Here is an 11,800-nt window from a genome sequence, read left to right on the forward strand (position 1 = left end):
CTGTCTCCCGAGAGAGTGAGCGGCCAGCTTTCGGCTACTCTCGGATATTTCCGACGTCGTGAGCCTCCGCCTCATAAATATCGTTTACCGTACGCCAGATATCTGATACGCGCCGTTAAGCAAAGGAGACTGGGATGTCACTTGTCGGCCATTTTGCAACAGAACCATTCGGTAAATATAACAGGATAGTAAATGGAGAGTGTATTTGCAATCGAAGGTCAGCTCATTTTTAAACTGAATTATCATATTTTCGTACACTTTTTGTCCTGTTAGTATAATTATTTCTGTTTTAAATCTGATTTTTATAGCATTTGTTTATCAAAACCCAATATTCACTACTAATTGGTTCATTCCCTTTAAAAGCCTCCACCTTTGAATTGGATGAACCAAGCATCAGAGAGTAAGACTAGGTAAATGTGTATTAGATTTTTACAGACTGCTTCAAACAAATTTCACCTGTTTTCACAGTGATGAACTCCATTTTATCACATCTCCATTCAAAGTATGCAGCAAAGACCTGGAATGAGACTTTCCAGCTAGTGAGAAGATGCATGTTAAGTCATTTTAAAAGCTGGGAATTAATTGACAGCAAGCTAACCGAATGTTTCGGGTCCTAAGTAGACCATGAGGTCATGTGTTGTCCACGTGTTGTCTCACATGCCCCCCATTGGATTCAGTTCCAACCTGAATTGCCTCAAGTTCAATGTAGTTGGAGTATCTATAATAATATATTCAGATAGACCTCTTTGTCACTAAACAGGTGCATGTCGGGCGCACCCCACTGTCAATATTATCTAATTGTGTTTACACAAGGATTCCTTTGTCACACAAATGTTCCATTGTTGTTTGTATGCCGTCTCTTCCCCACACCCTTCCTCTTGATCTGGTCATAGGACAAACCCAGAGATGACGGCAAACCCTGTCAGCCGCTACTTCGAGCTCTGGAAAGGCTCCAAGAGGTGTTTACCGGTAAACAAAAGAGCGCTAAATAGATAGTGTTGGGTAAACACTGCTGATGTTCCAAAAACTCTGCGTTTAGCGTCTTCTGTGAATGTCACAAGATCTTATTTGGAGGTGGCGGCCGAACAACGAGGGTAACTCGAAGATGTAAATTCTAGATGTCTTGCTAACTCATTAGCTGCCATTGACGGCACTAGATGTCCAATCCCTCTGGAGTGTGAGGGGCTACACGAATGCGGCACTGAACACTAAGCCAGTCCTCCCAGTTTAAATGAATCGGATGTCTATCGTTGTTAATAGCAGGCAATGAGTTCATTTTAGATCAATTTCTCTTTAATTTTAGGGTGCTGACGGGTCACTTCATGTACATTTTTGGGAATTCCGGGGTCACCTCCGGTGCATTGGTCATTTCCTAATGGTTTTGGGGCACTGACGGGTCATTAGCTGTACGTTTAAGGTCACTTCTTGTTATGTTTTTGTCAAAAAAATGACCACCCATTGAGATGTTTTTGCAGGTCCAAGTTAAAAATCAATAGGACTGAATTGAGACATTTTGTGGGATCAACTTCCATTTGAAATGAATGGAGCCATTAAAATGGATGGGCAATTTTTGGTCAAATTTTGGCTGGTATTGTATGTTTTTGCCCAAAATTGGCTGATAACTTGATTTTGTGATTTTTTTTTTTTTTTTTTTTTTTGACAAAAACCGGAGGACAAGTAGCATTTTTAAAATTTGAAATTTTGTTTTTGCCACTGGATATTTATGGGGCTTTTTGCACATCCGTAAATATTAAGGGCGAAATTGAAAGAGACTGTCCAATCAATTTTTTTGTTATGTTTGAAAGTGTTTTTCCGAAAATGGCAGACTGGGTTTCCACGTTACGGAGGCTACGTGCTACCTGACGGCCGACCTCTTCTACCTGGAGGTGACTTTGCTGCCGTGTGGCGGCGTGGAAGACATCAAAGTGGCACCGCACGGAGGAGACCCGGTTGTGCGTTACGGCCGCGCATCATTTGTAAAACGCATCTTTCTTTTGACATAATGTTTGTGAAAAAATCTTTTGCAGAGTTGCGATTCCCTCCTGCAGCCTCTCAGGTAGCCAGCAATTGAACGAATCAAACTTTTTATCAATTTCAACTGAAAACGGGACTAGAACACGTTATTTCAATTTACGTATAATCATTTCAAATTTTATTTTTAAAAAAAAATATATATATTCAGTATATACACACTGCTGGCCAAAAGTATTGGCACCCGTTGAAAAAATCATGTGATGCTTCTCTAATTCATGTAATTAACAGTACCTGTTACTTACCTGTGGCGGCAATAACAATCACACTTGCAGCCAGTTAAAATGGATTAAAGTTGACTCGACCTGTGTCCTTGTGTGTACCACATTGAGCACGGAGAAAAAGACCAAAGAACTGTCTGACGACTTGAGAAGCAAAATTGTGAGGAAGCATGGGCAATCTCAAGGCTACAAATCCATCTCCAAAGACCTGAATGTTCCTGTGTCTACCGTGCGCAGTGTCATCAATAAGTGTAAAGTCCACTGCACTGTGGCTAACTTTCCTAGATGTGGTCGAAAGGAAAAATTGATGAGAGATTTCAACGAAAGATTGTGCGAATGGTGGATAAAGAACCTCGACTAATATCCAAACAAGTTCAAGTTGTCCCGCAGTCCGAGGGTACAACAGTGTCAACCCGTACTATCCGTTGGCGTCTGAATGAAAAGGGAATCTATACCCAGGAAGACCCCACTTCTGACCCTGGGACATGAAAAAGCCAGGTAGGCGTTTGCCAAAACTTACCAGAGAAAGCCGAAAACGTTTTGGAAGAATGGTCAGATGAAACAAAAGTAGAGCTTTTTGGGAAAATGCATTAGCTTAGAGTTGACAGGGAAAAAATGAGCCTTTCAAAGAAAAGAACACGGTCCCCGCAGTCAAACATGGCTGAGGTTCCCTGGTGTTTTGGGGTTGCTTTCCTGCCTCTGGCACTGGACTGTTTGACCGTGTGCATGACATTCTGAAGACTACCAACAAATTTTGCAGCATAATGTAGAAAGCTGGGTCTCCCTCAGAGGTTATGGGTCTTCCAGCAGGACAGTGACCCAAAACTCTTCAAAAAGCACTAGAAAATGGTTTGACAGAAAGCACTGGAGAAGTGGCCAGACCTGAATCCCATAGAACACCTGTGGAGAGATCTGAAAATGGCACCCTTCTAATCTCAGAGATCTGGAGCAGTTGGCCAAAGAAAAATTGGTCTAAAATTCCAGCAGAGCATTGTAAGAAACTCATTGGAGGATACCAGAAGTGTTTGTTCAGTTTTTTTATCTAAAGGTTGTGCTACAAAGTATTAGGCTGAGAGTGTCAATACTTTTGTCCGGCCCATTTTTGGAGTTTTGTGTAAAATGATAATGATTTTTTAAAAAAAATTCAATCTTTTTTTTTGTTTTTTTTCATAGCAAGCAACATAAATGAAGATATTACCACCAAAGCATTTGTAATTGTGATCATTTTCTGGGTGAAATTTAGCATTGTTTGACAGAATTGCAGGGGTGATAATACTTTTGGCCAGCAGAGTATATTAAAATCAATACTGAAATGCAATGTTCTCATTTTGACATTTCTGGCTTTCTGTAGCATTGTTATTGAGTAAAAACTTTATCTTTTTTTCTTAACTCCAGTTCAATAAAGTTGAACTTGCATTAGACATACCGCTAGAGAAAGCTATTCTGAAATGCTTGCTCTACCGACAACAGGTCGAAAAACTTTGCAGACTTCTCCACTAAACTCCGAGACCTCGTCAGCCAGTACGACATCCCCGGAGACAAGTACAAATATTTGTAGTATTTAGTCATGACATACTTGAGTTATGACATCTTTGTCTTGTTTTCAGTGACACGAAATTCAAACTATTCACAGCTCTACAACATCTCTGGAAAGACTTGCGAGCCATGTCCCATTTACCCAGGTTCGTTTTTTTTCCAATGAAATGTAAAAGGTCTGTTTTAATGTGTATCTTCTTTAAAGATTTTTTTTTTTACTTTGAAATGAATATTGAAGGAATCTGACTTTTTTAGCCAGATTGTCGGTGAAATCCCGACAACGTGGCCAAAAGGCTAAACTCTGCGCGCTCACCTTGTTCTTAACCCTTGTAGTGACTATTTTGAAAGCTGGAAAAAGGCTTCGAAGCACAAGTTGACAATTTATTCAGGTCGACAGCAATCATACAGCACAGAGGGACCCAGGCAAGGTTCCAAGGTCACCATATCACAAGTCAACAAAATGTTCCCGAGAAAAAAATGCCCATGCTTAGTTATACAGGGGCTCTCGCGGGGCGGGCTGTGGGCAGAAGAATGGTGTGTTTGGGCATTGTTTAGTATTATTTTCTGTTTGTGGATTGGACAGGAGGATTCGGGAGTTACTGTTGTCAGGGCAATGAGGGTTGTGGATTTTGCCACCCTCAGCGTCAAAGGGCCTCATTGAGTCGTGTTATCAGTTGGATGTCCGGTGTTCCTTGTGTTGGGACAGGACGTCCCGCCATTTGTTCCGGACCGTCCGGAAGAACTGATATGGAGACGTGAGCTTGTAGATGTTTTGCCTATCACCTGGTAGTCAGCTTAAATCTTTGTGGATTGGACAGGAGGATTCAGGAGTTACTGTTGTCAGGGCAACGAGGGTTGTGGATTTTGCCACCTCAGCATTAAAGTAGCTGTTGGAGTCTTATTGGAGTCTTATCAGTCGTGTTATCAGTTGGATATTGGGCATTCTCCGGTGTTCCTTGTGTTGGGACAGGACGTCCCACCATTTGTTCTGGACTGTCCGGAAGAACTGATTGCGAGAGTTGGTGGTGCAGACGTGGGCTTGTAGATGTCTTGCCTCGTCAGCATCAATCTTGCTCAGTCAGCTGCATGGTGCACATGTTGGGCTTCCGTGTTAAGAAGGAGTCATGTGCCTCTTATGCCCTAGATTCTGCTTTTTTTCCTTAAACTGTGGTATTAGTGCTATTTATTTTATATTGGGTGTGTAGAGTAATACAAACAGTAAATACGAGAAAAGATACTATTCCCTGATCTTTATCTGCTGCTGCCGTCCCTCTCAGTTCAAATGAATTGGACGTCTATCGGCGTCAACGGCAGTCAATTCTGGCAAGTGAATTAAAAAAAAAATGCCTTTCATCTGCTCCCAGGGTTGGAAAAGACGGCAAGCAAAAAATGGACTCAATTAATGACGGCTTGCTCGGTTGCTTAGTGGCCGAAAAAGCAGGTAAAGCCTGCCAAATGATGGATCAAAATGATGTTTTTTGCTTATGAAATGATTTTTCCCCCTTTTTTTAGATTATCCTTTGACCATCCACTTCTACTTGGTCCCAAGCGGCGAAGAGAATAGAGCCCACGGTGCTCATTTAGCAGACAGTCAGTCAGCCCGGGTGACTGTGGGCGCCAGTCATGTGACGCAAAAACTCCAAATGGCCTCAGTTTTCCAGTTACCTCTACAACTGGACCTGCAAGGGTAAAATTGGAATTAATTCAATCGTATCAATTTTATAATTTTATCTTTTTTTTTATTATTTTGAGTGCAAATTTGTGTTTTCCCCGTCAGTTTTCCCATGTTGGACCCGCCGAATGAAGAGTTTCCCGCCTGCTTTGTGCTTCGCTTGCAGCCGTCCATACCTGTGATGAAGTCTTTCCTTGATAAGATCCACCACATTACAGGTATATCATAACGCATTCGTTATGATTGATTATGAACTCATTCCTTAACCCTATCTATCATGTAGCAAATTTTTTTTGCCATGTGGCAAATTTTTTTTTTTTTTTTTTGGCCATGTGGCAAAATGGATTTTGCCATGTGGCATTTTTTATTCGTATGTGGCAAAATGCATTTTTGTTTGTGGCATTTTTGGGGGGGGGGTGTATGGCATTTTTGCAGGCCATGCACATCCATGCTGTTGACGGCTACGCACGTCCAAATTTTCCATTCATTTTAAATGGCAGAAAAACATTTGTGGCTGTGATTTTTGACTATGCACTTACCATTAGAGCGCATCGACATTCAACTGGCACCCAAGTAAGGCTATGCCATTGACGGCTGTGCATGTCCAAATTTTCCATTCACTTTGAATGGCAGAAAAATGTGTGGTTGTGATTTTTGACCATACTTTATATTACAGTGCATTCATTTTGCTACATGCAAAGAAAAAAAAATGCCACATGTCAAAATACATTTTGCCTCATGAAAAGAAAATCACATGGCAAAATCCATTTTGACACATGGCAAATACCACTTTTCATTCTCTGCCCTGCTGGGTTTCCTTTCCAGAAGTTGTAGTAACAGCCACTGACCTGCAGTGGGGGGCATTTCCTCATCTTCTGTTGAAAGGCCCCAACCCTGATTTATGACATTCGACGTCCAATCTATTTGAACTTATGACGCTTGACAGTTGGCATTTTATTTTGGTCAACAATGTTTATTTGGTGTGTGTGTGTGTGGGGCGGGGGTAAAAATATTAGCTTTTTTTTGTCAATATGTTGGATTTTTGGTCAAAAAAGTTAGATTTTGTGTTTTGAAAAATTAAATAAATTAGATAAATAGGAGGATTGAACGTCTATTGCCGTCAATGGCACCCAATGACTTATTAGTTTAAATCGAGTCCCACCAGTTTTAAACACATTTTTTGTTGGCTTGTAACGTCATTGCTTGTCTTCACATCTGCATTTTCTTTCCCAGAAGTTGTAGTAACGGCCACTGACCTGCAGTGGGGGTCATTTCCTAAACTTCTGTTGAAAGGCTCAAAAAGTGAGCGTGGCGGCTTCTCCGCTCTGGTACGGCAGGACTTCTATCCTCCATTGTTTACAATTCTGGGACAATAACAGTTGGTTTCGCCGGTATCCAGGCTCTCCCCCCGCAAACCTTCGTGTTTCCCGAAGAGGCGTGGAAAGGGCCCTCTCACGCGGGGACGCTGACGGACGCCGTCCCTTTCAGGCAGGCCGCTCACGTGCCGCGAATCGTGGAGGTACTGCGGCATCAGTGTGCCATCAACGCCTTGTTGAAGAGCTGCGCCGACCAAGCTGCAGGTATGAGGATGGGCGGTTAATCTCCTTGAAGGAGCTCAACTGCTTCAGTTTCAGATCAACAGCAACTTTTTGAAGTACGTCCAGAGAGTGACACCAGCTTTTCTGTGACTTTCCAGCCACCAAATACGGACTCCCTTGCTGTTTGTGAGAAGTTTTCCCATAGTTTTAAAATTCCAAACTGCCTTAGCGACACTCTTATTAAGAACATTCTCGTTGTTGGCAGTACTTGTGAGCGTTCCAAATTCACATCAGCTCACGTGCCAATTATACGGCGTGGGGACGGACGATTCCTCCCTTGAGGAGCACGTTTCCGGCATCATTGAGCGGTATTTACCTACGGGTTAGAGGAGGACTAAAATGTGCAGTGATATACATACAAGGCTTCCCTCGTAGGTGCATGTCTATCCCGCTGGCCGTCCAAGCATTGTACAGAAAGTTGAAGCCTCCCGCTGACCTTTGACCCACCGGCCAAGCAACAATGGGCAAGAACGACAGCAATTTCTACATGATAGTTTGGGTACTCAATAAATATGACTGGTATTGAATGTTTGAGAGTGAGTAAATCTGTCTTCACGAGTCAGTTCAGTCCAAGTTCTGGGCACGGCTGCCCGTTCGTTCGGTGCAATTTCTAAGACTTTACGAGTGTTAAAAGCCGTGGATTATACGCTTGACAACTGCTGAGGTATCCGATGACCTGTGTGGCATCTATATATAGAAAGATTCCAAAATGTGGGGTAAAATCCATTGACTGCTTGCGAGTCCAACCTTTCCAACAAATGCTGGTGGAGGATCGTTTTAAGCCTCTTAATTTATTGACAGAGCTATACGTCCATAGGCGGATCTACTATTCAGGCGAAGTAGACGATCGCCTTAGGCCCCCAACCAGTAGGGGGCCCCCCAACCAGCTGCCCTTGCCCATAACGAGCAACGGCTTGGGCCACCGGAGCCAGCAGCACCCCCAACTATTCGTCATGTATAATTATGTCAGCATACCAAACAAACAAATAACAAAACAAAAAAGAAAACCATTTGAATGCTGCATTTATATTACCCCACACACACACATGCACTACAATGGACTGTTCCACGACGACGACGGACAGAGTATCAGTCGCTTAGCTTCATTTAGCGCCGTTTAGCATCACTTAGCTCCGCTTAGCTGTTCGTTAGCTACACTTAGCTCTCCCGCGGTTTTCACGCTACTAAGCTCGCTATTTTTACAGCTCACTTGCTACTTTGCACTAGTGATGTGTCGTTCGCGAACGAACCGGCTCTTAGAGCCGGCTCTTTAAAGTGAACGACGGAAGCCGGCTCCTAATAGGGAGCCGTTCCTAATAGGAGCTGACTTTTTTCCCCCCCCCCCTTCCGTTAAAGCCACACTTGATTGGTCAAGATCCATGGTAGAAGAGGGAGGGGAGGATTACACACACACGCGCTGCAGTGAGGAGAAGGGGCAGGGGTTAGATCAGAGGTTGCGCTAGACTTTTTCGTTGTCTGTCATTTTGACTGACAGGGTCATAAAAATCCGGTCATAATCTATTTTTATCCGTCACTTAAATTTTTAAAATGATGATAATGACATTGTGGTGACCCTTTGTTTGGCATAATTCACCTTCCGTACTTGTGTGTCCATTTGGCCGAGCGCATTAGCGGCTACGACACAGTCACGTGACAGAGACACTTAAGAGCCGCGCGCGTTCCAGCTTGAATAGAGAGTTCACAGAGAGCAGCAAAACTACAGCGGCTGGACACAGCAATTCGAGCTAACAAGACTCTTAACATTGCATACCGCTTCAACATATTCAATAGTATTTAGTTTTCATTCATTTTAAATTAATATTCTGTCCGAACAAGCTTAACAGAGAATCCACACCGTGCCATCACACATCAAGCAGATGAATATGCAACTTTTTCTCCACACTGACAAAAACAGCTGACTGTGGCCCCAGTAGGTAGGCTACATATGGAACAATGAAATTAACAGTTCACCTGCTGTGGCCTGAACGCAGTCTCACACTTTCCTCCTGGTGCGCATGGACTTGAATTGCGTGCCCGCTTGTGCAGTCCCTCTTTTTTCACCTCTTTTATCAACACCATCGTCGTTTTGGGGCTTTTTGAAGAAACTTCGGACACTCTGTTGCCTTGACATTTTTCATAGTAAGGCCAACGACGTCATGCATCAAGAGAGAAAATAGCTAATTAATATGCTCACCCGCCACCCTGTGGTCTGGGGTGTGAATTGCAACCTGTCAAAATGACAGATGGACTTCATTTTTTTTCCGTCACCGTTTTTAAAAAATTGGTCAACGACGGAAAATATTCGGTTAATGCGACCCCTGGGTTAGATGTATACTAATCTATATATAATATATACATATAATATATTTGGATAATATATGGTTATGATATGTTTTTTCTTCATGCCAATCTTAGCTAAAGACTGGCTAAAACTTTTACCTGGATGCTTTTTTCTTTTTGTTTTACAAATTTTAATTTATAATTTGTTGTGTGGTAATCAAAGCTTACTTGTGTTGTTTTACTGTAAAAAGTTCAAAGCTTATAAATATACACAATCAGAGATTGGAACTTTTTGTTGACCTTTTTTTGAGATGGGTCTTTGTTTTTGTACTTCATAATTTATTTTTGTAGCACTCCATGTTGTACTCCATGTTGAGTATGTTCAGAAGAATATAAATAAAGCTATATAAATAATACATATTTGATATACTGTATATTTTTTTACGTTAGTAATTCGTTTTACACATAATTTTACAATATTTTTGGTAGTAAATTATTTTTAGCAGCAGAAAGACTGAGGAGCCATTTGGGAGCCGAAAGAGGCGGCTCTTTTTAGTGAGCCGAGCCAAAAGAACCGGCTCTCTAAAAAGAGCCGAAATTCCCATCACTACTTTGCACGTTGGCTATCGTTTATTTCGAACACATGAGCGAACGTGCTCTCCATGAGAGCCAAAGTGCAGTGAGGGAGAAGTTGAGAACAGGCTTTTAATGCCTCTTTTAACTTTCTTCTTCTTCACACCGAACATAAAATACACGACAGCACACCCTGTGGCGAAACAATGTAGTACAGTTCCAATCAGTCATACAATAACACTCAACAGCAAAAGGACGTGATGTTCGTCATATAAATAATGATTTCTGGAGTTAATCCCACATACTCAGAATTAATATCATAATATGTTGCTGTGTTGCGTGAAAATTCCAGTCATTTTTATATTTGAACGGTGACGTTCGGTCAAACGGTTTAGGCTGTGCGAAGAATCGCCATTCAAAAAAAAAAAATGTAAACCTCCTTTTTTAATTTTTTTACCTTAGCCTTTGCCTTGCAAAGCCCCATATAAATATAAAAATGGTAGAAAACGGTAAATATTCAGCTTTCTGAAGCACTACAGCGCCACCTACGGAATTTGACCCATCCACTCCTCTTTGACTGTGACTTTGAAACCCCAAATCTATTTCTATGCCCTTTTTATGCAAATGAGTACTCGCAAACCATATAGCTTGTAATTATGATGTTCGCCCATTGTTCTAGCAACTTTCCCAGTAGCAGTTTTGTGTGCTACTGTCCCTTTAACTCCAAAGGAAGCCAGGCTCCTGTCGTGCGCCGCTTGCGAGGCAGGCACATAAATCTAGATGACTAACGGCGGCGTAAGTAGCTGTTGGCCATCTTGGGTTGGGGCTTCAAGTATTGCCTGGCTTGCAAATGGTTTGGTGGCTACAATTCTGGCTGTATTTTGGGGAAATGTTATGAAGTATCTGAAGTATACAGTATATCTCTGCATCTCTTATTATTATTTTTTTTACACTTCAGACTTTTTACCCATTTTAGGGCAAGTGACTTTTTGTTCGTTTAAATAAAGATATATATTTTAGAAATTAATACGTTAGCAAAAATAAAAACAAATACACGCTAGTTACGGCCCTTAGTAACACTCTGAAAGTTTTTTTTTTTTTTTTTTCCCTAATAATACTATTTACGTCACTACATGCCATTAGTGGCGATAAACATCCAATTAATTGAAACCAGGAAGGCTGGCTGCGAATGCTCATGTTCCCGTGCCATGGACGGCGTCCGACATCAAAGTTCATTTTGACTTCAAGTCAAAATGAATTGGATGTCTAGCGACATCTGTGAATTAAATAAGCGCCGTGTAGTGCTGTAACGATTAATCGATTAACTCCAGTAATTCGATTAGGAAAAAAGCTTCGAAAGAAATTTTGCTGCTTCGAGGATTCTTTTAGTTAGAGTGACGTTGTAATGATTTGTTTAGAAAGTTTTGCATTTAGTTTTATTGACTTGGGTGGATACACTGCCCTCTAGTGGCAAGAATGAATAACTCTTCTAGCATGGCTGAATCCAGCTGATCCCTGTTAAGACCAACAAACGGTATGTTTTTGTTTAAGCTAATATGTTTGTTTATGCATTTGGTATTTAGTTTTGAAATATATTTAGCAGGGTTTTATCGTGGAAATATGTGTCTGAACGATTTGTTAAGAGCTTTGTAAGAAAAAAAAAAGCCTATAGCATTTAAGCTAGCGGATTTTTGCTAAATGCAATTTAGCCAATTGTTCATTTTTGTTGTCAGGTACTTTAGTTTGAAATGCATTTATTGCTCTTGTGTTATTTAGCATATTTTGAAGAAACACTTTATGGAATTAAAAATAAAATGCTGTGTTCGCATTTAATGCTCTTTTGAAATTGCAATATTAGCAAGCCAAAATAAATGTTGTTACAGGCATAA

The 11,800-nt window shown here is 41.3% G+C and overlaps 1 protein-coding gene across 7 annotated transcripts; it reads left to right on the forward strand.

Annotated features, from left to right (window-relative positions):
* Positions 1–119: 119 nt before the first annotated feature.
* On the forward strand, positions 120–7,580 carry zgc:111976 (mediator of RNA polymerase II transcription subunit 1-like). 7 transcript variants are annotated; one of them, XM_057824722.1, is made up of 17 exons: positions 120–171; positions 364–410; positions 469–553; positions 893–969; positions 1,040–1,094; positions 1,826–1,952; positions 2,028–2,056; positions 3,723–3,794; positions 3,860–3,934; positions 5,153–5,229; positions 5,301–5,475; positions 5,566–5,678; positions 6,694–6,788; positions 6,860–7,040; positions 7,095–7,184; positions 7,264–7,366; positions 7,434–7,580. In XM_057824722.1, exons 3-17 carry the CDS (start codon positions 471–473, stop codon positions 7,498–7,500), a joined length of 1,419 nt encoding a protein of 472 aa, XP_057680705.1. In that variant the 5' UTR covers positions 120–171; positions 364–410; positions 469–470; the 3' UTR covers positions 7,501–7,580. The 7 variants fall into 7 exon arrangements, with proteins under 7 accessions (XP_057680705.1, XP_057680701.1, XP_057680708.1 ...); XM_057824723.1 differs by lacking the exon at positions 120–171 and adding an exon at positions 200–217; XM_057824718.1 differs by lacking the exon at positions 364–410 and having other exon boundaries at positions 124–171.
* The last annotated feature ends 4,220 nt before the right edge of the window (positions 7,581–11,800 follow it).

The sequence above is a fragment of the Corythoichthys intestinalis genome, chromosome 20 (assembly GCF_030265065.1).
Source record: "Corythoichthys intestinalis isolate RoL2023-P3 chromosome 20, ASM3026506v1, whole genome shotgun sequence".
Taxonomy (NCBI): Eukaryota; Metazoa; Chordata; class Actinopteri; order Syngnathiformes; family Syngnathidae; genus Corythoichthys; species Corythoichthys intestinalis.

Coding starts and splice junctions, on each gene's coding strand:
- zgc:111976 (XM_057824718.1), top strand. CDS start 135: ATGTCACTTGTCGGCCATTTTGCAACAGAACCATTCG. Junction 3,935..5,152: donor GCCATGTCCCATTTACCCAG/GTTCGTTTTTTT, acceptor ATCTGCTCCCAG/GGTTGGAAAAGACGGCAAGC. Junction 7,367..7,433: donor GTTTCCGGCATCATTGAGCG/GTATTTACCTAC, acceptor CTTCCCTCGTAG/GTGCATGTCTATCCCGCTGG.